The sequence below is a fragment of the Gopherus flavomarginatus genome, chromosome 9 (assembly GCF_025201925.1).
Source record: "Gopherus flavomarginatus isolate rGopFla2 chromosome 9, rGopFla2.mat.asm, whole genome shotgun sequence".
NCBI classification, from domain to species: Eukaryota; Metazoa; Chordata; order Testudines; family Testudinidae; genus Gopherus; species Gopherus flavomarginatus.
Window position 1 is genome coordinate 88,453,403 of NC_066625.1, and position 26,415 is coordinate 88,479,817.

Below are 26,415 nucleotides of genomic sequence, written 5' to 3' on the forward strand. Positions count from 1 at the left end.
AGGAGCCCAAACTGGCCCCAGCACCAGCTGCTCGGAGTCCCTGCGGGGAGGCAGGACAGCCAGCCTAGGCCAGCCAGGGCAGAGTGCTGGGAATCACAGGAGGGGGCCTGGCTTGGGGGCACAGCATGGGCTGGGCCAGGCTAGGCTGTTTGGGGAGGCACAGCCTACCTCTGCCTATGATACCCACCACCCATGCTTACACAGTTAGGTCAGTGTAAGATGACTTCGTTGACCTAACTCTGTAATGTAGAGCTGGCCTTCCAAAAGCCTGATTTATTTACTACTTGCATTATGCTCACTGTGGAAGATGAAAATAGACTAATTTAACTTTTGTTTCCGGTCAGTTTTCTGATTCTCATGTAGCATTTTCTGCCGCAGTGTTTGGATGGCAAAGACTGCAGGAGGAATTTTTAAATCCAGTCAAACAGTTCTAATTATAAAGGGGGGTGAGTGTTTTTCTCTTTTTCATGAAAATATATTTATTAACAATAGACTTTGACTTTCTTTCTAAGCCCTGATCCAAAGGTCACTGAAATCAGTAGAAAAATATAGACCCAGTTCAAGATGGTACTAAAGCACATGCCTCACTTTACTTACCTAAATAGTTCCACTGGGACTAGACAGATGCTTGAAGTACGATGCATGCTGAAGTGCCGTCCTGAATCAGGGCCTTAGGTGGGATTCCATGCCACTTTCAGCACTGGCTGCAAAGGCTCAGATCAACTGTAGGCATATTAATCTCCTTGTAGTTCTGTTGCATTGGTCTTTTAAGAAACAATAAACCCTGGAAAAATGTCCATTACCTGCAATTAATACTTGGCTTGTTAGTTAAGCACCAAAGGGGATGCTGAAGGCAGTTGATGTTTAAACAAATTATCAAAGTGAAATTGCGGTGGAAAGCATGATCGGCAGGTTGCCAAATAAACGTCAGGTCTCTCTAATTTATACTGTTGCAGTATGAAAAATGGCTGCCTAAATCCATTCTAAAATAAGGTGTCAACCAGGTGTAAATAATGTATATTAAAAATCATAACAGAAGATCAACATTACTATAAACGTTTTTCTCCTTTGTGAAAGTAACCAGATTTTCACCCATCAAAATAGATGATGAATTCATTCTTCAAAGGTCCCATCAATACACAGATTTTGCAGCTGGGATTTTATGTCTGGAGAAAGAGTCATGCAAGAAACTCCTTTAGCTCACTATTGTTGACCCTCTGAGACAGGTCAGCTGGAGAGCAATGTGCTTTTAGGCCTGCCTCAATCTCAGAGGCCTCTGCAGTGACCTAATCCTGTCTCTGGTTCATCTAAACTGCCAAAAAGAGGCATGCAGCAGCACGTCTCAGAGTTTGGGTCAATTGACTTGGGCTCATGGGGTTCACACTATGGGGCTAAAAAAAGCAGTGTGAACATTCCCACTTGGGCAGGAGCCAGACTCCGAGGGCTTCCCTCTCTTCCCTCCCCATTGCTGGGTTTCAGAGCTCAGGCTCCAGCCCCTGTGAGAACATCTATGCTGCTATTTTTAGCCCCGCAGGGTGAATCTAATCAGCTGACCCAGGCTCTGAGACTTGCTACCGCGGGGGGTAGGTTTTGCAGTATAGATGAGGATCAGAAATGTTAGGAACCAGGGGAGGTTTTCATACGATTTGCACTGGAGGCAGGAGACAGAGGCGTGTCCTGCATGATGATGATCTTCAGAAAAGTAGAATTATAAGGTAAGAAGTTTTCTCTCTTAGGACCATCCATTGTGCTGATGCAATTCCGTTGTCTGAAGACGAACTTTCTAAACTGGAGCACTCTCTCTGGTTTGGAGCATGGACAAGAGTAGGCCAGTGGAAAATTAGTGACACCTTAATTATACCATATGACAAGTGAAACAGCTTTGCAAGAAGTTGGTTCACAGATAAAGATACAAATTCCAAAAAATGACCAGGGCACTTCTGAAAGCCCATATGATACCTAAACACGGATAATGGAAAACATCTCCAAGGGCTTAAGTACTTTGCAGCTTTGTTCATTTGCCAGTATATTTTGTACCTCTTTTCAACAGCTTATCTGTCACCACTGAGATAAAACCATTAGTATGGTAATCTAGATGACCATAGTTCTGACACTGACCTAAGCTAATCTGCCTTTGCGATTTCAAGAACTATGTTTGACTTCTCTGAACGTAACCTTAAATTGTAGTCTTGTAAGAATTTCAGAGCTGTATCCTTCACTCCTTCTCCTAATGAGGTTATGACCAAATGCTCATTATAATTGCTTTAGACTCTTTTTAATTTTCAAGCTTATTAATCATAAGAAGAGTTATTTAAAATTGCATAAATTAATCTTAGATTAAAAGCCCATCAAAGCCTTGAAACAATTAAGAATAAGTAGGATTTCCCTGGGGCAGCAAGTTTTATTTGAATAGTGTAGTCAGGTGGATATCAGAACATTGAAGTATGGTAGTGATTAATGTATGCAAAATTTAAATGAGGGTTTATAAGTGGCAAATCTAAATCACATATTGACCTAACTGTAGGCTTTAACTGCATTGTCTGTCATACATTTAAACCGTTTAGTAATCAACATTTTAATTACAGTGTATGTTAGGGAGGCCCTGCGACAAACAAATTCAGCATTTTAACAGACACCTGGAATGTATCCACATAGTGGGGCTGTTCTTTTGACTGTTCAAAATAAGATGATGCAGAAGCAGAATGGAAACTTTAACATTTGATTTTGCTCATAGATATGCTCATGTACCTGCTTTATCACATGTCCAGGAAATCCCACTGATCTGTGCCACTTTATAACTTCCCCTGTACGTACCAGTCTCTGAATAAAATAAATCCTTATTTACTCTCCAAGCCAGCACAGGCTACAGGTGCTATGGGGCAAGAAGTCTTAGGTTTTGTTTGTTTCTTTGTTTTGTAAATGATTATTATTTTTGGTTGATGGTCGGTGGGGGGCGCAGGCTCTGGGATGCAGCCAAGGATGAGGATTCAGGTTTGGGGGGACTCAGGGCTGGGGCAGAGGATTGGGGCATGGGCTTACCTCGGGTGGCTCCCAGTCAGCAGTGCAGTGGGGGTGTTAAGGCAGGCTTCCTGCCTGTCCTGGCACCACAGACCGTGCTGCGCCCCAGAAGCAGCCAGCAGCAGGTCCGGCTCCTAGACGGAGGCACGGAGGCGGTTCCATGTAGTTCTCGCCTGCAGGGAACCAGCCAATGGAAGTGTGGAGCCAGTGCACGGAGCCCCATGGGCCCCCCACCTAGGAGCCGGACCTGCTGCTGGCTACTTCTGGGGCACAGCGCGATGTCAGAACAGGTAGGGATAAGCTTGCCTTAGCCAGGCAGCCCCACCGACGGGACTTTTAACAGACCGGTCAGCAGTGCTGACTAGAGCCACCATGACCCAGTGCTAGCACCATAGCACTGGATTACGACCCGCAGTTTGAAAACCACTGATCTAAATATACAGGATATGTCTACACTGCAAGTGAGTGTGTGATTGTAATATGGGTAGGCATACACATTAGAGATTAACATCTAAATTAACTTCTAAGTACAAATTTTTGCACCATAAACTAATTTGAACAATTACTCCAAGGTCTTTGCACTAATTTATATAATCCATGGTCCATATGGGTCATCAGCAGCATTTGAACCCATAATTTTTACGGCTTTTATACCACTTCAGCCATAGAAGTCATTGATGGAGGGAAACATGCTGTTAACATCTGTGTGGATGAGCCTATAGACAAAATACACACTTTGCCCGTGAATTACACAGCTGTTTGTAATACAACAATAGAATGTTAGACATCAAGATGCCTGGTGGCTATTCCTGGCTATGAGAGCAGAATATGGTCACAACCGAGTTGAACAGTTCCCCTGTTTGGCTTGTCCATAGGCACTGAATCTGGGGTCTCAGGATGTAACAGCCTTTACTATTGGAGGTGACAGCAAACTCAAAACTTCTATATGTGGTCTTGCCACTAGAGGATGACACAGCAGCCTGTGATGATGTGTGTTACACAGGCACCTGATTTTGCATGTACCTTCTGAAAAGCCATGTGACCGGATAGTTGACTTGCATCTCTTATATTAGAGATCTGATTTCTGTTCCCAGCTGTGTCTGAAGTGCCTTGTGCAATTTCTGGTGTTCTGTCGGCAAAAGGTCTGAATGATGGTTACCTTCCCTATGGTCTGAGGCGTTGATTAATAATGAGGGTTGTAAAGGGCACAGAAATACCAACAGCAGACAGAGGAAGAGCTGGAGCCTAGAACTCATGGTCTTTTAGTTCAGTGCATGTTTCCTTAGGCTGTAGGATGTTGCTGGAAGAGTGTCTGTCTCACTTTTGCAGCCAATTAAGGAAGGATCGTCCAGTCTGTCTTGGCAAATGGCCAAAGGGTTGTGGGGTGGCTGATCTCATCTTCCTTTGCCTGATGGGTGCCATTGGAGTAGGATGGGCTTCAGAGGTTGGAGAAAGGACTGAAAAATCCCAAGTGTCAAAGACCATTTGAAGAATATAACAGGTGTCATAGTGGCTTTATAATGTTTAAATCAAAATGCACTTACTGATACATGGAGAAAAGGCTGGTACTGACTGAATCCCCAGACATACCAGGTGGGGCAGGTTGGCATGAAAGTTTATAAAGTGAATAAAGGATGAGCTGAAGAGGAGAGGGTTTCAGGATTCTATTTTTTTAAAAGATGCTATGGCTTTTTATGTGTTCTGTACATGGAAAGCTCCGTATTGAAGCCTCATGGAGAATTTCACTTATCATTTTAAAGAGTTTAAATGCAATTTCTAATACTGCTTAATAAACTGCTACACTGTTTTCTTTTCTTCCTCTTTTAATAAAAAAGAATGTGGTATCAAAGTTGCATGTTAAGTGGGGAGTGAATTTCCTTTAAAGCAGCCTGTAGCTATCAGTAATATTTATTTTCTCTATTTGTTTTAAGCCTGTGAAGACAGTGTGGTTTTCTCTATACTGTCCTGATGGAGCCCTGACCAGCAAGCGTGCAATGCCCCTAGCCCTAATGTGCCATTAATGATAGGTTAATGTACAGTATAATGTGTTTTGGACTAGGGGTTCATTACACTTCTGAGTGCAAGGTCTTTCTGCAGAGCACCCAAGCTTCCATTGCATTATATCATGCAATAAAAATACCCTTTTCATATCACACACTAATAAACTGTGTTTGAAATGCTGTCTAAAGGCACTGCTGTCATCTTCGTAGTCTGTGTACCAGTGCAACAGTTGGGATCTTTTTATGATATTTTTTGTTATGCTGAATTCAGACTTTTAAATGAAAATACATAATTTGACAGTGTGTGGTTATAAGAAATTGAGCCCAGCCCAGTCCGTCAGGATATTTATACAGAGGGTTTTAGAGAAGTGACACTGTTGTAAATAACAGCAGCAGTGGTTACTTGCCAACAAATGCCTGGCATAAGTGCACAGCTCCTTTGATTGCCATTTCTAATTTGTTAAGCTATTCCTATTCTGCTTGCTATCAGCCAGTCAGTAACATAAAACCATAATCCTCCTAATAACAGGGATTCTTTTTTTATTTATTAGGATTACCTTAATGTCTTATTTTCCATCTGCCTGTGCCTGGTACCGCTCTGAATGGGAGACTATTTTAAAGATGTTAGCACAAGATGTCAGGATGTGCAAGGAAATGTAACTCGCGTTTGTCGATAATTAGCCATCTTTTAGTTTCTCCACCCAAAGCAGCAAATGCAAATGCCTTGATCCATGCAATTCTTCCCTGTAGTAATTTGACCATTCAAGGTAATACAGTAAATACTTTCTATTATATGTCTTAAGTTCTCTGGAATTAAAGACATTTCACCATTCATATCAGTATTATATGCTATATATTTGTACCAAGCCATGGCCCAGGACCCCTTAGTGCTAAGTGTGTACCCCACTGAATGGCAGTTAAAGGGACAGTGTCTGGCTGACCAAGACAAATTGTTTACACAACAGCCATGCTTGTGTTGTATACATTTATACAACATAGCACAGTGGAGCCGTGATCCTTGCCTGGGGCCGCTTGGAGCTACTTCAATGCATATAACAGCAGCAATGTCTTAGATTACATTCTTGGAGGTGGTCCAGGTGATGAAATTCACCTTTGTGCAAAGGCCAGTGCAAAGCCTATACACCATTTGAGACCCGCTCCAGCCCTGTTTTGCTAGACCTCTCCAAAAGGTGTATTTTATCCACATGGAGTAGTGGTCTGGCCAGTGGCCATCCTGTGTGCTGCGTGCCTTTAACAATGAAACATGTAAACACATCATGGAAAAGTGCTGCACGTGTGGAAAGAACCAGTCTGTTTGTAATCCTGCTGAGGAATATCATTTAAAATCTCTTGCAATGGGCAGGGGAAGGGAGTTAGTGTTAAGGATATTTTCAGACACGAGGACAACCATGTGAAAGCAAATCCGTAATTTTAAAGATGAATGCAGTTATGGAACTGTTCCCCTGGAATAATAGCTGTTTAATTGGTCAGGCTAAATTATTGATGTTTCAAGGACAATTATCTCTTATTGTCAAGGTTCTGCGTTTCGACTCTCCATGCCCTTTTGTTTTCATTTCAGATGTGTAAACCATTTACGGCACCATCTAATAGGTACTTACCTCTTAAAGAGTTAACCTATCTGTTGGGACAGAGAAAAATGAACCCTTTATCAAGAAAATAAGATGTGACAAGTTCATTTAAAAATCCTGGTTTGTCATTGTTTATCTAATTTTCAGAGTTGACACAGAAAATTAGGCTGGCTGCCACTCACTCTCCAGCCAGCCCTGCCTGACCTTTTCCCATACAGAACACTCTGCGCTCTAAAGCATCCGACTTCCCACGGAATGTTTACCTTGCTTTGCCGCAGATCATATTGTGTAGGGCCAGAATCTGATCCCAATTTAAATCAGTGGCAAAAACTCCCTGGCAAATGCAAGGTCCAATAATTTTCCTTAGCTGGGGGCAAATGGGAAGGTTCTGGTGGGAATTCTTCTTAAGTATATTTTTTGCGGCTTGTCTGTTGTGGATGTATTGATCCCTGGTTGAAAGGGGCTTACAGGAGTGGTCTATTTTACAGTTGCATATTTAAGAATTGGCAAGGAGATAGTTCTCATTTTTAATAGACGTGTATAGAAACCTTAAAATAATGAAGTGAGAACAGGATCAGACCCATTATGAAACGGTATCATGATACCTTAGGGCCCCATCCTCCAAGCACCTTCTGCTGGACATATCTCTTGATTAGTTCCTTCAATGTTGCAGGAAGGATTCATGGTAAAAGACTCCCCACCCCCATTTTCCCTTTAAAAAAGGATTCCTCTGGACAATGTCTAGTGTCACAAATGTTAGCTAATCTACCATTGACCATACATGAACAAAGTATGCTAATAAAGCATTCTCCTTGGGGGGCACGGAGGGTTTTATATTGATCCCTTATTTTCTGATTCCCAATGGGTGGGTGGTCTCAGACATTAGTGTAAATGAACCAGGTTCTGTTCTATGCCCATATTATCATGTTGCTGGGGAATTATAGCCTAGATTCTGAGACAATTTTAGACCGTGACCTTGCAGGCACAATGGTCTGTCTATGTGAATCCAATTGCAGAATGGAGGCCTTGTAACTAGTGTACCAAGGCTGACTTCCTGGTGTCATAAACAGACAAGTTGTGGCAAAAGAGATACTGAGCAGATAACTCCAGGTCGCTCTGTGACTGCAAAACTGTTCACGGCAACTGAAAATACATTTCAAGCTTTTGTACATTTTATTTTCTTCCTTACCTTGCAATACAAAGTAAATCAATAACAGAATATTTAAGTACAGCAGGTTGCGTGTGTTCCTTTTGGAACATGTTGCTCAATGCTAAAGTGGTTTCTGTTGATGCGGGTGGTTTTTATTTGTTGCTGAAATGCACAGTGACCAGAATTCTTTAATAGTTGGCATCCTTCCTGTGGTTGTTTTTAGTTTTTCTTGAAATGATAGTGCACAGGAACAAAGGAAACCCATCTCTTTCTATCAGCCTAGAACTATAGACTGCCAGCACCATAGCTGCATTTCTGAGCTAGTAGTTTTGAGTTTAAGTTTATTCAACCCATTCCTAGTTTCTACCCTCAATTTTAAAAAACAAAGTCTCCCGTTGAAGGCCCCAATTCAGGACAGTGCACCTGTAGGACATCAGTACATGCTTAAGTGCTTTCCTGAACCAGGGCCTAATTGACTCATTCAATAATCCCTGGGCCACCCATTTTGGATTATGAGATTGGATTATTAGTCATCTTTGGACCCTGGATACCTAAAAAGGAGGTTAGATAGCTGAGTAGCAGCAGCATGCTGAAGATGTGCCAGGGTGGTTTTATGAAAAGGTTATTGTTAATAGTATATTAGAATGCTACCTCTGTAACCTCTGGGGTTTTTAGGAACTTTTAAATGTTTTCCCTGATGTGTCTTTAGCTGATTAATTAAATTCAGGTACCTTTACATACTTTGTATTTCACCTGCACTCCATGCATGATCCTGAGTAGGCGGAGGCTCTCTGATGGATTATTGCACTGCGTGTTACTGTTTATATATAGTTGTGTATCTCTCAATGTCTCAAATCCATCCCTCCCTTTCTCCCCAGCCCAGCCCAGCCAAAGTGGGTCTGATCAAGTTGGCACAGCTTGCTGGCACTTCCAGTTTTGTCTCACTGGAAGGTGGCACAGCTGGGACTGACCAGCATAGAGTTTCCAGGCTCTGGACCCACCAGTGCAGAGTTTCCAAGACTATGCTGTAGATAAGTGTCAGTGAGTGACATTAAAAAACAAATAAAAGCCCAAAATAGAAGGAATTCCCACACCTGATAAAATTCAGAGGGAGCTAATGGCAAAAACTTCCCTACAGTTTATGGAAAGTCCCTGATAAAATGTTGTAGTTGGAAAAAACCTAAACATTGAAAGCTTGGTAATTTCAAGTTAAGGTTACTCTTGGGGCAGAAAGGAGTATGAAAATACAGGGTTTGAGGGCTGGTCTATACGGTGATGTAGTTTGCGGCAAGGAGGGTGTCAATCTCCTGTGTTCTAGCCAGCCACACGTGTCTGCGTGGTGCACTGAAAGTTCCATAGAACGCTTTGATCTACTGCAGTCGAAACACGTTGAGGTCCCACAATGTGGAACAGCCTCCATGTGTCTAGGACACATCACAGTTGATATTTTAAACCCCGCCGGCCGTGCTGGCTTCCACTGCACAGTGTAAGTAGCTTAATGGCAAGAGTATCCTGGATTTGAGATGTCTTCCTCTGCAGGGAGCATGTCTCTCATAAAAGAGATTCATGGGAGAAGCTCACTCTTTGCTTAATAGCTTCTTTTTTATTGGAACGATGTGTGTGCTCTTCCTCGGCTATGGGTTCTTGGTTTCCCCCCCTCGGTCTCACTTGTGTCCTTGACCTGTGTTTTGTTACTTTGTGGTTGGTTTGTTTAAAAGGCAGGATAGGTAGATTTAGGTTATATTGCCAAAGGTGGTGTCTCAGTTCCATGTCAACCAGGATGTCTTCCTCCCGGTGTCCTGTCCAAAGCCTCACGCGACCAGTGAGGAGAGGCGGCTGCACACTCTGGATGTCCAGCGTGCCCTGGTGTTCTACCTGAAACGCATCAAGCCCTTCTGCACATCAACCCAGCTCTTTATCACAATAGTTGACAGGATGAAGGGCCTGAAGGACAGTTTCAAATTGGATCACCGCCTGCATCCGTACTTGTTACAGGTTGGTGCAGGCTATGCCTCCACCGATAGTGAAGGCTCACTCAACTAGGGCTCAGGCATCTTCAGCTGCCTTCCTGGCACATGTGCCTCTCCAGGACATCTGCAAGGCTGCAACGCGGTCTTCAGTACATGTGTTCACAGCACATTATGCCATCACCCAGCAAGCCAAAGATGACACTGGATTCGGCAGAGCAGTGTTGTAATTGACATGTCCACGAATTCCTACTCACCTCCATTGGCACTGCTTGGGCATCCCCTACAATGGAATGGACATGAGCAAGCACTCGAAGAAAAGGGGGTCACCTTTCATAACTGGTGTTCTTCAAGATGCGTTGCTCATGTCCATTCCACGACCATCTCTCCTTCCCCTTTGTCGGAGTTCTGGCAGGAAGGAATAGGTGGTGGAGGAGGAGCTGATGGTGCCTCTTATACCAGCATATACGCGCACCAGTCCAGAGGGTGCCAGAGCCAGTCCCCTATAGATACCACTGAGGGAAAAACTTCTGACCCTGGTGCATGTAGTGAGCACACACACCTCCAATGGAATGGACATGAGCAACACATCTTGAAGAACAACAGTTACAGAAGGTAACCATCTTTTACACATTAGACAGTGTGATCATACACAGGAAAGTCTTTGTGCTGGCATATTGCTGCTGCTGCCTGAGCTTCCCAGAAAAGGAAGCTTTCAGTGTGACAATGTGCAGCGGGATGATGGCTGAGACTGTAAATCCACAGAAGTCAGGGATTTCAAAGTTCTGGTTCCCTCAACGGGCCACATTACACACTAACAAAAACCACCAGATACAGCATTCAGAAAGATGCACTCAGGTGAAAGCCATTATTTGAATTTTGTCTGTGGATTTTGGATTCTCATGCTTAATACCACAATAACTGTGTGTGTGTGTGTGTTGCACATATCTCATGAATGCATATATGCACACCCTTCTTTTTGCATTTAATTATGTGAGTGCAAAGGAGACAAGCATCTTCTTTGCTTTGCAAAGTTGTTGTTTCTGTTCCGGACTGACCTTTCGCTGTGACTGAGTTACCCGTATAGTTTTTCAGACTCTGTAGACTCCAATAAATATTTTTCCAATTTAATTTTTTTTTTACAGTTATAAACCAAACAAGCTAAAAGGTTCTTCAGAACCTAGAGAGGGGAAAAGGCTGGAAAGTGTAATGAAGGGTTTGAACTGATCTCCACAACCTGCAGACCTGCCATCAAGTGAGAGCCAGCCATCAAGACAAATTTGGAGGCTTTTTAAAAGGCAGTATGTTGTAGGATCCTGATAAATAGAGAAATACAAAAACAAGGTGTGGACAATACTTCCATGAACAATTAGGTTTACAATGGTGATTCATGTTAGGAATGCAACTTCTAGTCTATTCAAACTAAAGGACAAAATTCTTTCCGGGGATAGTTGCTGTGAAATGCAGTTAAATCATGGGAAGAGTGCCTTAGAAGGGTGCACCTGGGCTGTATAACCTAGAAGAGGCGTTCGTTGCCGTATAAGCAGTACTGTACTTGGCCTATGCGACATAGTCCTTGTGCTAAGAGGCTGTGTCTAAGACCTTTCGAACTACTGGGTTTTGCTAGCAAAGTTAGGCCAGCTGGTGTGTATGGGAGATAACTTTGTTGAAACCATTCATAAAACTATTTGAGATTCGGTAGCAGCTTGGGCATGAAAAGTGACCTGGGTGGGGTTTTCAGTGATAAAACTACCTGCTAGGTCTGGTCTCACTAGGTACAGGGATACAGGCAAGAAAGGTATAGAGTATCAGTCTGCAGAAACTGATGTGGATGCTGTTAAGTGGACAGGTAAAAGTATCTCTTATCTAGTTCCAAAATGTGCTGCATTTTCATGCCTGTGGGAGATTGTCTTTTAATCTCCCTTTTGTTAATGTTCTTCTGCCTCCTCATCTGATCATTATTAGATGGTGGGCACACTTGCTCTCTCCTGGCCCCCACCTGCATGTCCCACTTTTATATCCACCTGCCGCTGCTCTTCATGTCCTTTCCCCTTTACCTATTACACCTCCCTCTTCTCTTGAGGAGTTTGTGGACCATGTTACTTCAACCCTCACCATTTTAATTGTGGGAATTGGCCCTCTGAGAATGAAGGAAATGAGAGCTGGCTCCCAATGACTATTGATGAGGTTAGCTTGATTATTCAGTGTCTTTGTCTTACCTCTTGCTCTGTTTCATGCTTTCCCACAGAAGTGTATAGCAAAGCTCAAACTGCGAGCGCTCTTTTCAGAACTGCAGGCCCAGCAGGGTGCTGGCTTCCTACCCTTTAGGAGCCTGTATCTGGACATGTGCAGAACTCACGAGGGATTGAGCTGCGAACTCTGTTTGTTCCCCACCACTAGCCATGGCCTCTGTGCTTCTGATATATTTTCCTCAGCCAGCCTTAGTTGGCCAGCTGGTGTGTATGGGAGATAACTTTGTTGAAACCATTCATAAAACTATTTGAGATTCAGTAGCAGCTTGGGCATGAAAAGTGACCTGGGTCCCTTAGTTCAGCAGAACCTGATCTGATCCTGACAGCAATGTGGCAGCATGCCCAAGATGAGCCATGCTGCCCTCCTCCTGATGTATGTCCTGCCTCTTTCCAGCTGTTCCCAGGGGACTGGTACCAGCTGTGAACTGGAATATCACACTCCTTGTAGGGAGAGCTGCTCTTCACGTTCAGAGCTTGGGTCATGCCAGCTGTTCTTCTGCCCCCTTTTTCCAGAAAGTTCTTTCTTTTCCAGAAAGTTTGAGTTTCCAGAAAACATGTGTTGCTGCTGGAACATGCCCTATTGGCTGCGGTGTCCAGACTGCTGGTGTGTCTAACTGGAGCTGCTGTGTTTTCTTTCCCTTTTGCTTATATCCCGAATCTGAGTTTGGCCCTTGCTGGGTAGGATCAAAGAAGCGCCATCTCCAAGACTCTCAGTTGGGCACCTCTCCCCAGCACTAAAAATTCACTTCAGGGAAAAACTCTCTGTAGTTCTGAGATTAGTTATTGTCATCACAGTCCGTGTCCCCGTCCCTAAGGCCAGGTTCTGTCGTGTTTAGTGTCATCACCCTCCTGAAGTGCCCAATTTCTTGAGCAAAGAGGCTGCTTCCATCCCATCCGAAATGGTTGCACTGGGAAGGTGGTTGAGAGCAGAGTGGCTGGTTCCCCGGGAACTTCCAGAAGGGCTCTCTGCATATTTCATTCTTTTAGGAAATGTAGCCCAGCTTCCAATCAGCTCATAGCCTTGAAACTACTCTGATGAGCAGCAGCGTATTGCTTATTGTCCATGTTTTCCGTCGAGACTGGGCATATTTTATTCTTGTAGCTTTGGACGTTGCTGGCCCTGACCTCTGATTGTTTTATTGCTTTTACCCGGTGCTATCAGCATTAGCAGCATTCTGCTTATCCCAGGGCTTCCTCGTGCGCCATCGTAGCCCAAGTTACTCCCCGGTTTCCCAAAACACCGTTAGACCCTTTCACGTTCTCAGCGTGCCTGCTGCCATTAAGCAAAACTGTTTGCGTCTCTGTTTGACGCTGTCCTGTGTACCCTAATGGTTTCCACAAACACTTCTCAGTCCCTGCAGATTTCATGAGAGGTATCTCTGGATTAGACAGTTGTTTTCAAAGTTCCTTGGATTAATATGGTGAAAACTGAGCTGCTTCTGATTAATTCAGTGCAGAGGTTTTCCTGGTGGTGGTTTTGTCTGGCAATTATTCTCTCTCTTTCATTTGTGCATGTGGGATACTGGATTTCTGTGGATTTTTATTCGTTTGAGGTGCATAGTAAGATGCTTTGCTGCCACCTCCAGAAATGTCACAGGATTGAGACCTGAGCAGCCTAGGCTGGCTGCTGAACCCTTAAGTCCATGTTTTTCTTTCATCCTGAAGTGCTCTTGCAGTTTATTTGCTGCTCCCCTAGATACAATTCTTCAGTGTCTGCAGCAGCTACCGAATTCATAGGCTAGACTGCACTGTGGATGTAAGTTCTTCCATCACCCCCTTCAGTAGCTTCTGTTAAAGCTGGGAGTTGATATTTTAGGGGGTGTGTGTGCGCGCGCCTCAACTTCTACATCATATTCTGCAAACTGTCTTCCTTTGTGTGCGAGTGGCATTTGTTCTCTTGTGTGTTAGAACTTGAGACTTAAGGACCAAGTCAGAATGAAAACTTATGATTTTATATTTAGATTTTATTGGGAATTTGCACAGCACCCGGAACTAATACATGTTCCAGGGGTTAGGTCACACAGTGAGTTAAGGCACCAGCCTTCCATGTCTGCAAAGCAAGGACACGTGAATTGTAGGACTGGAAGGGACCTTGAGAGGTCGTCTAGTCCAGTCCCCTGCACTCATGGCAGGACCAAGTATTATCTAGACCATCCCTGACAGGTGTTTGTCCAATCTGCTCTTAAAAATCTCCAATGATGGAGATTCCACAGCCTCCCTAGGCAAATTTATTCCAGTGCTTAACCACCCTGACAAGAAGTTTTTCCTAATGTCCAACCTAAACCGCCCTTGCTGCAATTTAACCCCATTGCTTCTTGTCCTGTCCTCAGAGGTTAAGAAGAACAATTGTTCTCCCTCCTCCTTGTAGCAACCTTTTATGTACCCAAAAACTGTTATCTCCCCTCTCTGTCTTCTCTTCTCCAGACTAAACCCAACGTTTTCAACCTTCCTTCGAGGTCATGTTTTCTAGACCTTTAATTATTTTTGTTGCTCTTCTCTGGACTCTCTTCAGTTTGTCCACATCTTTCCTGAAATGTGGTGCCCAGAACTGGACATAATACTCTAGTTGAGGCCTAATCAAGTCAGGGAGTAAAGTGGAAGAATTACTTCTCCTGTCTTGCTTACAACACTCTTTCTAATACATCCCAAAATGATATTCGCTTATTTGCAACAATGTTACACTGTTGACTCATATTTAGCTTGTGATCCACTGTGACTCCCAGTTCCCTTTCCACAGTACACCTTCCTCAGCAGTCTTGTCTTTTAGATTGCAAGCTCTTTGGGGCAGAGACTCATTTAACTCATGCCTGGCACAATGGGGCCCAACCTGGCTGAGGCCACTAGGCACTCCCACAGTACAAATGTTAAAAAAAATAATAAACTGAAAATCTCTCTCCCTACTACAAGAGTGTTTATCCTGTACCACAGCAAGACAGGAGGCTGTAAGAGTCAAATAAAAATAATCAGGCAGTGCTTACATCCAGACGTACTCAGACGCTGGGAGAAAAGATGGGACATTCATTAGTGGTGTCTCCTTATTAAATTTGACTGGAAAACGCTGTTCGTTCCCATGGTGTGTTTATATTGTTCTAGGAACATTTCCAAAACTAGGAAGCTAATGAGATTCTGATTTATTTTTTTGGGAAATTTTAAAAGAAAAAAAGTTTACTCTGAAAAGCAGAGAGACTCAACTATCATGGCTAAATCTATTTCTCTCCCATTTCCCAGGGCCACCCATTCATCATGCAGTACAATGACGGGAATGCTGAAGTTGTCTCCATGTGGGTGTGCAGGATGCTGGAGGAGAGACGGTCTCACCAGGGCCCTCCGTGAGCAGCAAGGAAGCACAACGGGTGAGGTGAAAGAGAACCCGGGACTAGCAAAAGGAAAACCAGCCCCACGTCGCACTGTCGAGAGATGGCATATTTCACTGAAAAAATATTTTTAGAGCATCAACAAAACCTTTCAGGATATTTGCTGCTGCTTTTTCTGACTTTAGGGCATTTTCTCCACACATTTCCTTTGTTGCTGACTGATTTAATGTCCTCAAATTGTCTTCAATCAAACTGTACACAGCCTTAAAGCATCTATAGTGTGTGTGTGTGTGTGTGTGTGTGTGTGTGTGTGTGTGTGTGTGTGTGTGTGTGTGTGTGTGTGTGTATATATATATATTGTTATTGAGCGTACTGTATATTTCTTGGCGCCAGACTATTTTTTAACCTTTAGTCTTTTGCTATTGTAAAAATGACATGTTGACTGTACAACGAAGTTTCTACACAAGTGTAGACTGTCTTTGGCCGCACACATCAAGGACGTGTCGGGGTTTTTTAATTGGATTTGTTTAATAAAACACAACGCTGGCATTCACCATCCTTCTGAGAGGTGAAGGTGTCTTGTTGGAAAAATAAAAATGCAGCAAGTGTATCAACAGTCCTGCTGTGCAAACGTCATGGATTTTATTTGTGGCTGTTGCAGGGTAAAACTCCAACACAGAGCAAATCCTGCCTTTGAAGGCACTAGGAACCCATACTGGTATCCCTGGGCAAATGGAAGTGTTAGGGTTTTTTTAATACCCTTAACATGCTAGATCTATATGGTATCGTTTCCAGTAATCTGTCCTGTATCTTAAATGTCTCAAGTCATAGGGCTTCAGTCACCTCCCCTGGGAAATTCTATCCCAACCTAAAGTTTATTCTTAGGTATAGTTCCTGTTGCACACTATAATCCAAACACTGTCTTCTCCACACCCCTGGTCCTCCTTCCCAATTTCCCAATACCTCAGCCTGCTCTACCCCATCCCTCACCAGAACAGTGTCCCCAAACCCAGCAACTACAGTCTCTCTCCAGAAGTAGAGTGGGAGTTTGCAATGGCTGGAAGAAAGATGAGAGTTCTGGTCTGGGAAGGTAGGGCCGAGCCTGCTGGAGCATGTTTTGATTGGGATGGCGGGATAAGTAGTTTTGGAGGAGTGGGCATTTGAGGGAGGTGAAGTCTCCTAGCAGAATTGTCTCCCAGTAATGGATACCTTGTCACTTAGGAAATTTGACAGGAGGCTGATCAAACCACTGGGAAATGTCCTGAACAATCCTGCATGGGGCCCCAGTGGGCTGGAGAAAAACCAAGGGGTTCTAAGAGCCTTCGATTGCCACCTTACCGAACATACGAACATGAAGTGTTTTGTTTGTATTAGACTGGTCATAGATATATTGGCCTTATTCTAGCAGGTTACAAGTCGAGAAACCAAACAAAAATTGCCTTTAGTCCATTTTAATGTATTTTAAGGTTCCTGGAAGATCTTTTGAATAAATAATATAAGCAAATAGACTCTTTCATGAGTGTTGGTGGTGTGTAGAAATCCTGTAAAGCGGAGGATAAGCTGGGAATCCTGCATAAACTCATTGTGTGATTGACAACACACGAGCTACTTGCTGATAAATGTAAAGTTGGACCATTCAGCACCATTCAGGTGCCTCCCATCCTGCCATTTTGCTTTAAAAGCATTTCTTGACATTCCTGAAACTGTACAGAAATGGTAATTAACTCCTCTGTTCCTTTAGTCATCCCTTTCCCACATTGCAACATTTGAATATTGCTATTCTTTGTATCCTAGTAGCTCCTAGCAGACCCAGTCTGGATCCTGTTGTGTTAGGCGCTACACAAAAAAGTGATGAAAACACAGGCCCTGCACCAGCGAGCTGACAACCTGGGTTTCTGACAAGATCCAACAGCACTGTGGGGGTTGGGTGGACAAGATATTAAAATTAGCACCTCGGAGTTTTGCATAAGTAGCAGCAGCCTTGGCAGGTTTCAATTTTTATCATTTTGACTCATCTTGATCTTTTTAAGCATTTTATTCTATTTTGATCTATTTAAATATTCACAGTTGCAGCATATTATGAGTTGTCAGACCCCCCCCCCATAGTCTGACAGGAGTTACTTAATGGCAGTAGATACTGAGATTCAGAACGTTATTAAAGCTTTATTACCATTAAATCACCGATTGTCAACATCACACGTCAGAATATACAAAGGAAATAGCCTGAAATCACACTCCACTGAATTCTCCAGCTGCATTTTTCTTACTGTGCCTAGCTGTAAATTTCTTTTATCAATGGAAATGTATTTTCGTTGGTCTGTGTGTACAATGAATTGGACATTTATCAACATTTACCGATGAGAAGCTCTAATCCTCCCAACTCCAATAATCAGCACTATCCTCAGACTGCCACATGCCTGTCCGTCGACAAATGGTAAAATTCATTGTTACATGAAATGTTCTGTGGGCATCACACAGCAGTCAGTCTCATTATGGACCTAGTACAAATATGGTATATTAGGCCCTACTTTTTCATTACTACTATTTAAAGAACAAGAGCTATCAAGTTGACTGTTACCTCAAAGGAAAGCTGAATAATTACCGTACATATAGTGTGTTCTTTGTATCACTGTGGTTCCAGTTTACATTTTCACAACAGATTGGCTCATCTTTAATCAATCTTTGTATTAAAATGCTAGTTCTAAAACACACTCACTCTGTTCACATTAATGCATAGAGAAGGCTCTTAAAAGACGGACACAGAGTGTTTTATTATAATAAATTAAGCATGTAAGCTGGCGTTTTCTTGTGTTAAAACTAAAATGTCACTATAAGAACTGAAGTGGATAATAATAGATGATGCCCCTTGTAGTGAAAAATTTCTGCTGAACAACTGCAAATCCTAAATGTTACTTTGGAGGTAGTCTGGAAAATACGTTGTTTCCTTCCTTGGAGGTATCATTTATCTTGTTTTGAAGTGTAGAGATTGCAGGCATGAACTTATAGACTAAAGTTTGTCTTAATTGCTCCGGTGTCACAACCTTCCTGGCAGATAACAGTACAATGAATGAGTCAATGTGACCAATACCTTCAGGTCCTTTTTCTAAAGTGAGACAAATTTCTTCCCTTAGAGCCAACCAGCCTATAGGCAGCTCTTTCGTTTATTTATCTCCCAGCAGTTTACATTAGCTTGCTCTGGATAAAAAGTCTCTCTCAGATTTAGTTAAAAAGTCAGTAAAAACAAGGCTTTTTCTCTTGCTTTCATTGCGGGAGGGGGTGGGGAGGATTTCAACTTGCACATTCATACTTCTGATATTAACGGATGTAACTTTGAAAAATCTCGTCGTTAACACTGGCAGATAGTGTTATGAGATTTGTCATTAACCTTGCAATCTTTCTGGTTATACTTAATCAACCTGACAATAATTGTGGAAGTTTTGGATCATTGTCATCTTTCCCTCTCCAGATCCTTGAATTCGGTGTTTCTACAAATAACATGGAGGACTGGAGTAGATGCAAGGAATTGGTAATAGTATCTGGAACCACTCACTTAGGAGACACTGCTTCCTGTCTGACCCACTGTGGGGAGTTGCTGAAAGCTGTTCCCATCCAGTGGCTGTGGAATAGCCTATAGGAAAGGAGTAAAGTCCTCAGAGACACACGTCCGCTTCACAAAGCACCACCACAACTGATCTCTGCAGAGGTACCCAGGATTGAATAGGCATACGGACTTGCATCCCCTCTCACCTTAATGATGGGCCCTCTAGATTATGACAGAGGAGGTATGGTCCAGTGGTTATGGCGTTAGGTAGTACTCCAATGACCTGAGTTCTATTCCCTGCTCTACCTCAGACTTTGTGACACTGGGCAAGCACTTAAGTCATGTCTACTCTGCAGCTGTAGCACCCTAATGTAGATGCTTCCTACATCAATGGAGTGGGGGGTTCTGTTGATGCAGTTAATCCGTCTTTGTGAGGCAGTAGCTACATCGCCAGAAGAATCCTTCCAACGACTGAGCAGTGTCTACACCAGGTGTTAGGTCAGTCTAACTATGGTGCTCAGGATGCAACATTTTTCACAGCCTTAAGCAATGTAGCTAGGTTGATCTAAGTCTTAGGTGTAGACCCGGCCTGAGTGTCTCTGTGCCTCAGTTCCCCATCAGTAAAAATTGGGAGAACAGTGATTCCCTGTTCCTGTTGTGAAGATGCATCCATTAAGGACTGATAAATCCATTAACGACTGTGAGGCATTCAGGTACTGCAGCGCTATGCAAGTCGTCTAGACAGAAGGAACGAGGCACGTTCTCAGCACTGAGGGAAATTTGTGCCGCTGCTATATTTGTTCTGTTAAACTGAGAATGAAATCCAGTCTCTGGCACTTCTCACACATACATAATTAGAAATTACTTTGATATTCCTGCTGCTAAGCAAATTAGCCCAAAGCAGCAACGCCTTCAAAACTTCTATTTAACTTCATCTCTCCCTCCATTCTCACAAAAAGGAGATGACGAACATGCAATTAGCTTTCCCTGCTCTCATCCCTATCAGGCGGGCTCGAAATGTTGGATGTTCTAAGGGGTAAGGCTTAACTGCATTAAGCGTGTAAATCTAGGAGCTCTGAGACTCCAGTTCTGCACCCTTTTATTCTTGCCATGACTTTATGAAACCTGGATTGTGACCTGAATTCCAAATTATAAGAGATCTGTCACGTGAAAGCAGAAATGTTTGGAACAAATTCAGCACCATCACAGCCTCCAGCAGTTCATCCCTCTCCTCAGAAGATACCAAAAGAGTCCATCAGAAGTAATCTAAAGAATTAAAAGAAAACCTATGGAACATGTGCACCAGTTTCTCACACAACCATAGGAAGAAAGGGGCATCTAGGTGCTTATCCCATGAAATGACAATCAGGATTTCAACAGAAAAAGTTCGTCACTTTTATTCAGGTATATATGTCTCAGATTGCTGTAATATCAACCCAAATTTACCATTCCATCCATAGCTTGTTGCTGTTAGAACCAGTTGAAAGAGAAAACATTCCACCAAAAAAAAAATCCAGAAAAAAATTATAGAAATTTTTACTCTTTTTAATCAGATTTTCAGATGTTATGTTTTTCATACCCGCTGTAGTCATTACCGGTCAAAGCTAATCCTCTGAGGGAAACTGCATTAGTTTTATCTTAAATGCATTGATACTTGCAGTACAGGATTAGAACACACTTCAGTTTCTTGTATTCGTTAACAAACTCTGTCCTGCTGTCAGTTTTCCAAAGGCAAAGTGTCATTCTTTGTTTCCTCACTAATAGCTTGCAAGGCTCTTTGTGGTGTGTTTATTGGCAAAGAAAACAGAATTGGGGAAATACACCAAGCAGTAGTTTCACAAATGCAGGAACGCCACCTGCCAGAGAAAAGCCCCTCTTCTACTTCCTATGCTCACTTTTTCTTAGGTGACAAGTAATGACCAATAATGTGCTAGCATTGATAACCGAGCAGTCACCAGAAAGGTCACTGCAGAGCTGTTCAGCCTTAGCATGCACTCTCTGACATTCAGAGGTTTAAACAAACTGGCAAACTGAGTCTGGTATTAAAGTGTATCTATTTTCTGAAGGATGTCGCATGGCCTTCTTCCAGGGAAAGGTTACCTGTAAACCCCCAGAGGAAAAGAAATTGGTCTTGGAACCTTTTGCTTCTTTATGATGGAGAAAGGAGACATGGAATGTTTGAAACAACATCTGCTTGGCTTTATGCATTAGGGATTCGGGTCTTGGCTGCCCTGAAAAATGCAATGGCCTTGTCTACACTCAGCAAAAATTGGAGCCATAATTCCTCATTGATAGTAGGCAATGGTGGAAGCACTAATGTAGTCAGGGTTCAGATAGCGTCAGAGCACGGTTAGAAAACGTAGTGACTGAAATGCCTGACCTCTGTGTACATGACAGCTTTCACTGTTAGGACCACCGGGGAAGCTGCACTGCATGGACCCAGTAGTTGCTAGTGTAGACACGCGCCCTGGCTGCAGTAGTTATGAAATGATAGCATTGAGAGGCAGAAGGGTGGAATTGGAGCCCTGGAGGGTGGGAGAGTATTTCATAGTTTGGTTTTTGTTAACACCTATTACTTTCAGTGAGTAATGAACATTTTGGAGGAGGGACGGTCTTTGTTAATGACTCAGCATCCTTGCTCCTTCCATGAAGGTGTGCGAGAACCCCATAGGTGCAATCCAAGACCTCCAACACGTTCTCCAGCAGCACCCAGGGAGACTAGACTTGATTTTCCTGATATTCCTATGATTTAAAGTAAATGCAGAGGGGAAATTCCAACCGAAGCCCACCATGCCAGGCCTTTCTCCATCACGGCCAGACTTGGACCACCTGCGAGGGAGTCTCTGACGATTGTATGAGGTTCCCTGGTGAGTGACCTTTCACTACTAAAATACCAGCACAAACACTGGGCTGAAGTTAAGGCCCTGACCATAGAAAGTTAAGTGCCTTGGGCCTGGTCTACACTGTGGGGGAAAGGGGGGAATGATCTAAGACACACAACTTCAGCTTCGAGAATAGTGTAGCTGAAGTAGCTGTATCTTAGATCGACTTAGATTGATTTACTTCACATCCTCGTGGCGCGGGATCGATGGCTGCCGCCCCCCCCGTCAACTCCGCTTCTGCCTCTCACCCTGGTGGAGTTCTGGAGTCGATGGGGAGCATGTTCGGGGATCAATGTATTGCGTCTAGATGAGACACGATACATCGATTGATCGAGCAATCACTACTCGCCAATCCGGCGGGTAGTGTAGACATACCCTTGGAAAGTCAATGATGCATTGAGGCCTAGGGGCAGAGATACCTCTGTGCCCCATTCCTCCTGCATACCAACCTTCTCCTTTTCCACCCCACCCATCCTAATTTCTCCTCCAGTTCCTCAAACCCCATGCATTCTGTTTGCCTCTTCTTCTGCCACCCCAGGATACGCACCATCGGAAAACAATGAAACAAAGCGATTTTTAGGCCTTCCTTAAGTGCAAATCTCAACACATCCTTGCCTGAGCCACTGCTCCCCACAACCACCTAGTATTCCATTCCTATGAGAGTACAGGGCCCACGCTGACCTTCCTTGGGGCCAGTAGTAAATGATTGCTAACCTTAGCAGAGAGGGGGGCTTTAGAGCACTGTTAGGGGAGTCCAGGAGAGGAGGATGACGTGTGTTTGCTAGAAAGTGGCACCAGAACCAACAACAAAAATACAGAGATCGTTTCCAAGCTGAATTTGTAGAGAAATGAGAACCCTTTCTTAGAATCACCTCAGCGATTGTAGGGCAATTCTACCTGTGCCCAGAAATGCCTATGCAGGCAGCAGAGCGGGAGCCCAAATCAGGCCTGTAATGGGAACTCAGTTACAACTTTAACTGTGGACCAGTTACCCCTGTCTCATAAGAATGTGAAAGATGTTCATTCATTCATTCATTCATTCATTCATTCATTCAGGGGCCTCTTCTTCTGAATGGAATTAGCTCAGCCTCTTGGCCTCTGGTGCTAAGGAAGTACAAACCAGTGACAGTTCCTTAGTTATGACAAATTATTTTTTAAGGAAGTCTTTGGATGGGTCAGAATATGGTGGTGTGCTTTAAAAAAGACAAACCACCCAGGGTGAGCAATCCCCGTCTTTATTCCTAGAAAATGCAGCTGGCCCCTTGCTGTACAATTGCTGAAGATTTGTACTGACTGGGGGGGCGAGTTACCTTCAGTAAAGGGGCTAGCCATAAACTACAAGTGTGCACTGAGGACAGGATTTATAGATTGAGCCTTACTGGCTAGGAAAGGAGCTTCTCTTTCACCCCGGCTCTTTCCTATCGCAGCTGAGCTGGCTGTGGAATCCTGCAGTGAAAGTTCAAGGTTTATAAGTACCTGGTCAGCCCAAGAGATTTTTAATGGAAAATGGATGTTCAAGGGCTTTAAAAAGCTGTAAGGAGGAAAACTTCTCAGCAGTTGAGACAGAAACTCCAGGCTGAGCCGACAGAGACCAGCTGGGCCAGTTCCAAGGGCAGGTGAGTGAATTTTTCTGGAAATCCAGTGTCCTTTTACCGGGATGGTGGGGGGAGAAATCCCAGGCGTCGCTTTCCAGTTCAAATCTGCCTTTCAAACGCAGCTCCGAAGCTTTTGGAGCCGGGCTGAAGGTTTCTTTCCCTGCTGGCCTCTGAACAGCTCTTTCCCTTTCAGTCTGCTCGCTTAGCATCTCCCTACCCGGGCGCGGACAGGCCGATAACCAAGAGTTAATTGCTCCTGTTAGCGTCTTTTCTCAGGCTGGCGGGGGGGGGGGTCTTGCAGGCGCTGTTTTAACCTAATCAATAGAGGCTTGTCTATTGATCGTGTAAATTTCATTGGGCCGCATCGCTTACCACCAACCAGCGGCTTCGAGGGAGAGAAATTAGGCAGATTTAGAGCCGGTTTAGCAACATGCTGAGCCGCAGCCGGTTCCCGGGGCCGGGGCCGAAGTTCCTCTGGGAAGGGAGTTCGCGCGGCCGGCGGGGGGCGCTGCTGTGCTCTGTGCTCCTGGGCTGTAAATGCATCTGGGCCACAGGAATCCGATAATTACAGGGCCTGGGTGCTGCGGGCCGGTTCTCTAGGCACCGCTGGCTTCGGGGAAAGGCCGGCTGGGGGCGGAGGTTTATTAGGGGGAGATGACTAATGGGGGGGGGGTTCACTGGCGAGCCGGCTGTAAAATCCAGGAGCCAGGCTCGGAAGGCGGAGCTCGCCCGGGTTGCAGCGGGCCTGGGAGTCTGGCGCAGTCTCGGAGCAGCCCCCCCGGGACACGCCTGACCCCGGGGCGCCCAGGCCTGCGGAGTCTCCCCAGGCTATTTGCCTGAGCCGCTGACCTTTGCCAACCCTCTCCAAGTTGATTAGCACATCAGGTCAGACAGCGGGTGCCAAGCCTGTAAACAGCCATTACCCGGATTCTTTTATCAATGGCCAGTAATTAAAATGTCACCGTTTAATTTTCAGGCTCTCCGAGCAATCTTTTCCTAATAAAGAGTCTAATCGAAATGCTATTTTCCCCCGGAAAATGGCTGCAGAAGAGGCGTTCAGCGTAGCGAGCCGGCGCGGATCGATAGAGAGAAGCCCGGATTGATCTGCCTCTAAAATTAAATTTATGGGGGTCACGGTTTTATATGGTGCTGATACAACTGTTAAATGGGGAACATTCATTTCCAATAGGAGGCGTTTATTAAACTTCCACTGAATTAGACCGCCTTGATTTATGGGGCAATCTCGCCCCAGCCCCTCCAGGAGGGAAGGGCCTGTGACGCCTTTTCTTCTCCCCGCGCAGGACACGGCTCTGTAAGTTTTAACCTAAAAAATTAGTCGCCCGCCTGCTTCAGAGGGAAAGGGGAGCGGGGCTTCCCCCGCCGCTTTGCACCAGCCAGGGGAGAGTGTTCAATAGACACAGCCAGGTACCAGCCCTCCCTGATGGAGGCTGACACCCAAACCCAGGCTGGCTACTTACCGCCCCGCATGGTTAGCTCCACTCCGGGAAAGTTCCCGCTTTGTCTAGTTCTAACCCAGCGATCCTGGGTCTCTCTGGGGTAGCGAGAGAGAAACCAGCCCCCGGAGCCTGGGCTCGGCCCTGGCTCTCTGCGGGGCCCGGTTATGGCAGTGTCAGGCGGGTGGAAAAGCCCCCAAGCGACCCTCGGTTTGAATGGCCATTGCAGAGCTGTGCTTGGGTGGGACTGGCCGGCCTGCGGTCCTGGGGGGCGGGGGATGGGAGGATATTTCAAACCCATCACATGGGCGATTCCCCCCCAAAATAAAACTATTTTAAGCCCCCTCCCCCCTTCCCGATTCCCAAGCGGGCATTTCTTTCATCCGCTCCGCCGGCCCAGGCGGGGTCACGAGCCCCTCCCAGCTGATTAGCATCGCCCCCCCCTGCAGTAACCGAGACATTTGTCACACGGGGGCTGGTGACAGCCCGGGAGCTGCACAGCAGGACTGTCCGCGCCCCCGCCGCCGGGAAGGCAAAAGGGCGCCCGCCCGCCACCGAACTCCCACTCGTGTGTCTCGCTGTCCCGCCGCTTTCCCTGCCCACCTCCCCCAGCAGCCGGGCTGCGGGCCCCACGCCGGAGCAGAGGGAAGCTCGCAGCATCTGGACACTGGCTTCGTCTGGTGCGTTCAGCGCCCGGGCTTGTGAGCGCAGCTGTTGCGTTCCTCCCCTGGCCCCTCTGGGCGCGCAGAAGGGACTGGGGGGGTCGCCTGCTTCGCACCCGCTGGGCCATTGGGAGGAGGGGCCCACTCCTGAGCTGCGTCTCCTGCCAGGACTCTGGAGCCTGGGCAGCCCAGCGGGGAGAGGGGGGCTGAGCTAGGGGCGCAGGGTAGTGACCCCCCCCCCAGATCCTCGCCTGGATTGAACAGGCTGATGGGATTCCTGCGCCTCCAGTGTCCGCCTGTCGCTGGCCGGTGACAGGCGAAGGCAAAGCCAGGGCCGGCGCTCACCGTGCTGGGGGTCTCTGCTGCCTTGTCGCAGGGACCCAGGGCTTGCAGCCGCTTTCCCGGCACAGAGAGAAGTTCTGCGGAACTGGCCGCTCCCCTGGCACCATTGCGACCACTAGCACAGGCAGAGGGGGCAGGGGGGTGGAAGGACCTGCAGCCATGCTGGGCCATTGGGTAGCCGTCTTCTCCCTGTACAAACTCTATCCCCTGCTTCTGCTGGTCCCTACAGCTGGCTGACAGGGCCCTCATTCATAACAAGGGCGGTACTGGGCAAGACAAAAAGGGCCATCTAGCCAGTATCCTGCCTCTGAGAGTGGCCAATGCCAGGTGCCCCAGAGAAATAAACAGGACAGGCAGCGCCCCTGTTGTCCAGCCCTGGCTTCTGTTTAGAGACTCCCAGAGTAGGGGGTTGCGTCTTTGACCATATTGGCCGATAGCCATTGATGGACCTAGCCGCCAGGAACTTATCTAGGTCTTTTCTGAACCCTGTTATAGTCTTGGCTTTCACAACATCCCCTGGCAAGGAGTTCCACAGGTTGACTATGCAGGTGTGTGAAGAAATACTTCCTTTGTTTGTTTTAAACCTGCTATTAATTTCATTGGGTGGCCTTTTTTTTTTGTGAAGGGGTAAATGACTTACTCACTTTCT

General features: G+C 45.3%; 1 protein-coding gene across 6 annotated transcripts in view; it reads left to right on the forward strand.

The window, feature by feature from the left end:
* MAP2K5 (mitogen-activated protein kinase kinase 5) overlaps positions 1-16,803 on the forward strand; it is a 188,461-nt gene extending 171,658 nt beyond the window's left edge. For 5 of the 6 annotated variants that reach the window (XM_050967577.1, XM_050967578.1, XM_050967582.1 and 2 more), the window contains one exon: positions 15,205-16,803. In XM_050967577.1, the coding sequence (XP_050823534.1) occupies positions 15,205-15,309 (105 nt within the window). In that variant the 3' untranslated portion in view covers positions 15,310-16,803. Of the gene's footprint in view, positions 1-10,869; positions 10,980-15,204 lie in introns of all 6 variants that reach the window. The other variant, XR_007776286.1, reaches the window with a different exon arrangement.
* The last annotated feature ends 9,612 nt before the right edge of the window (positions 16,804-26,415 follow it).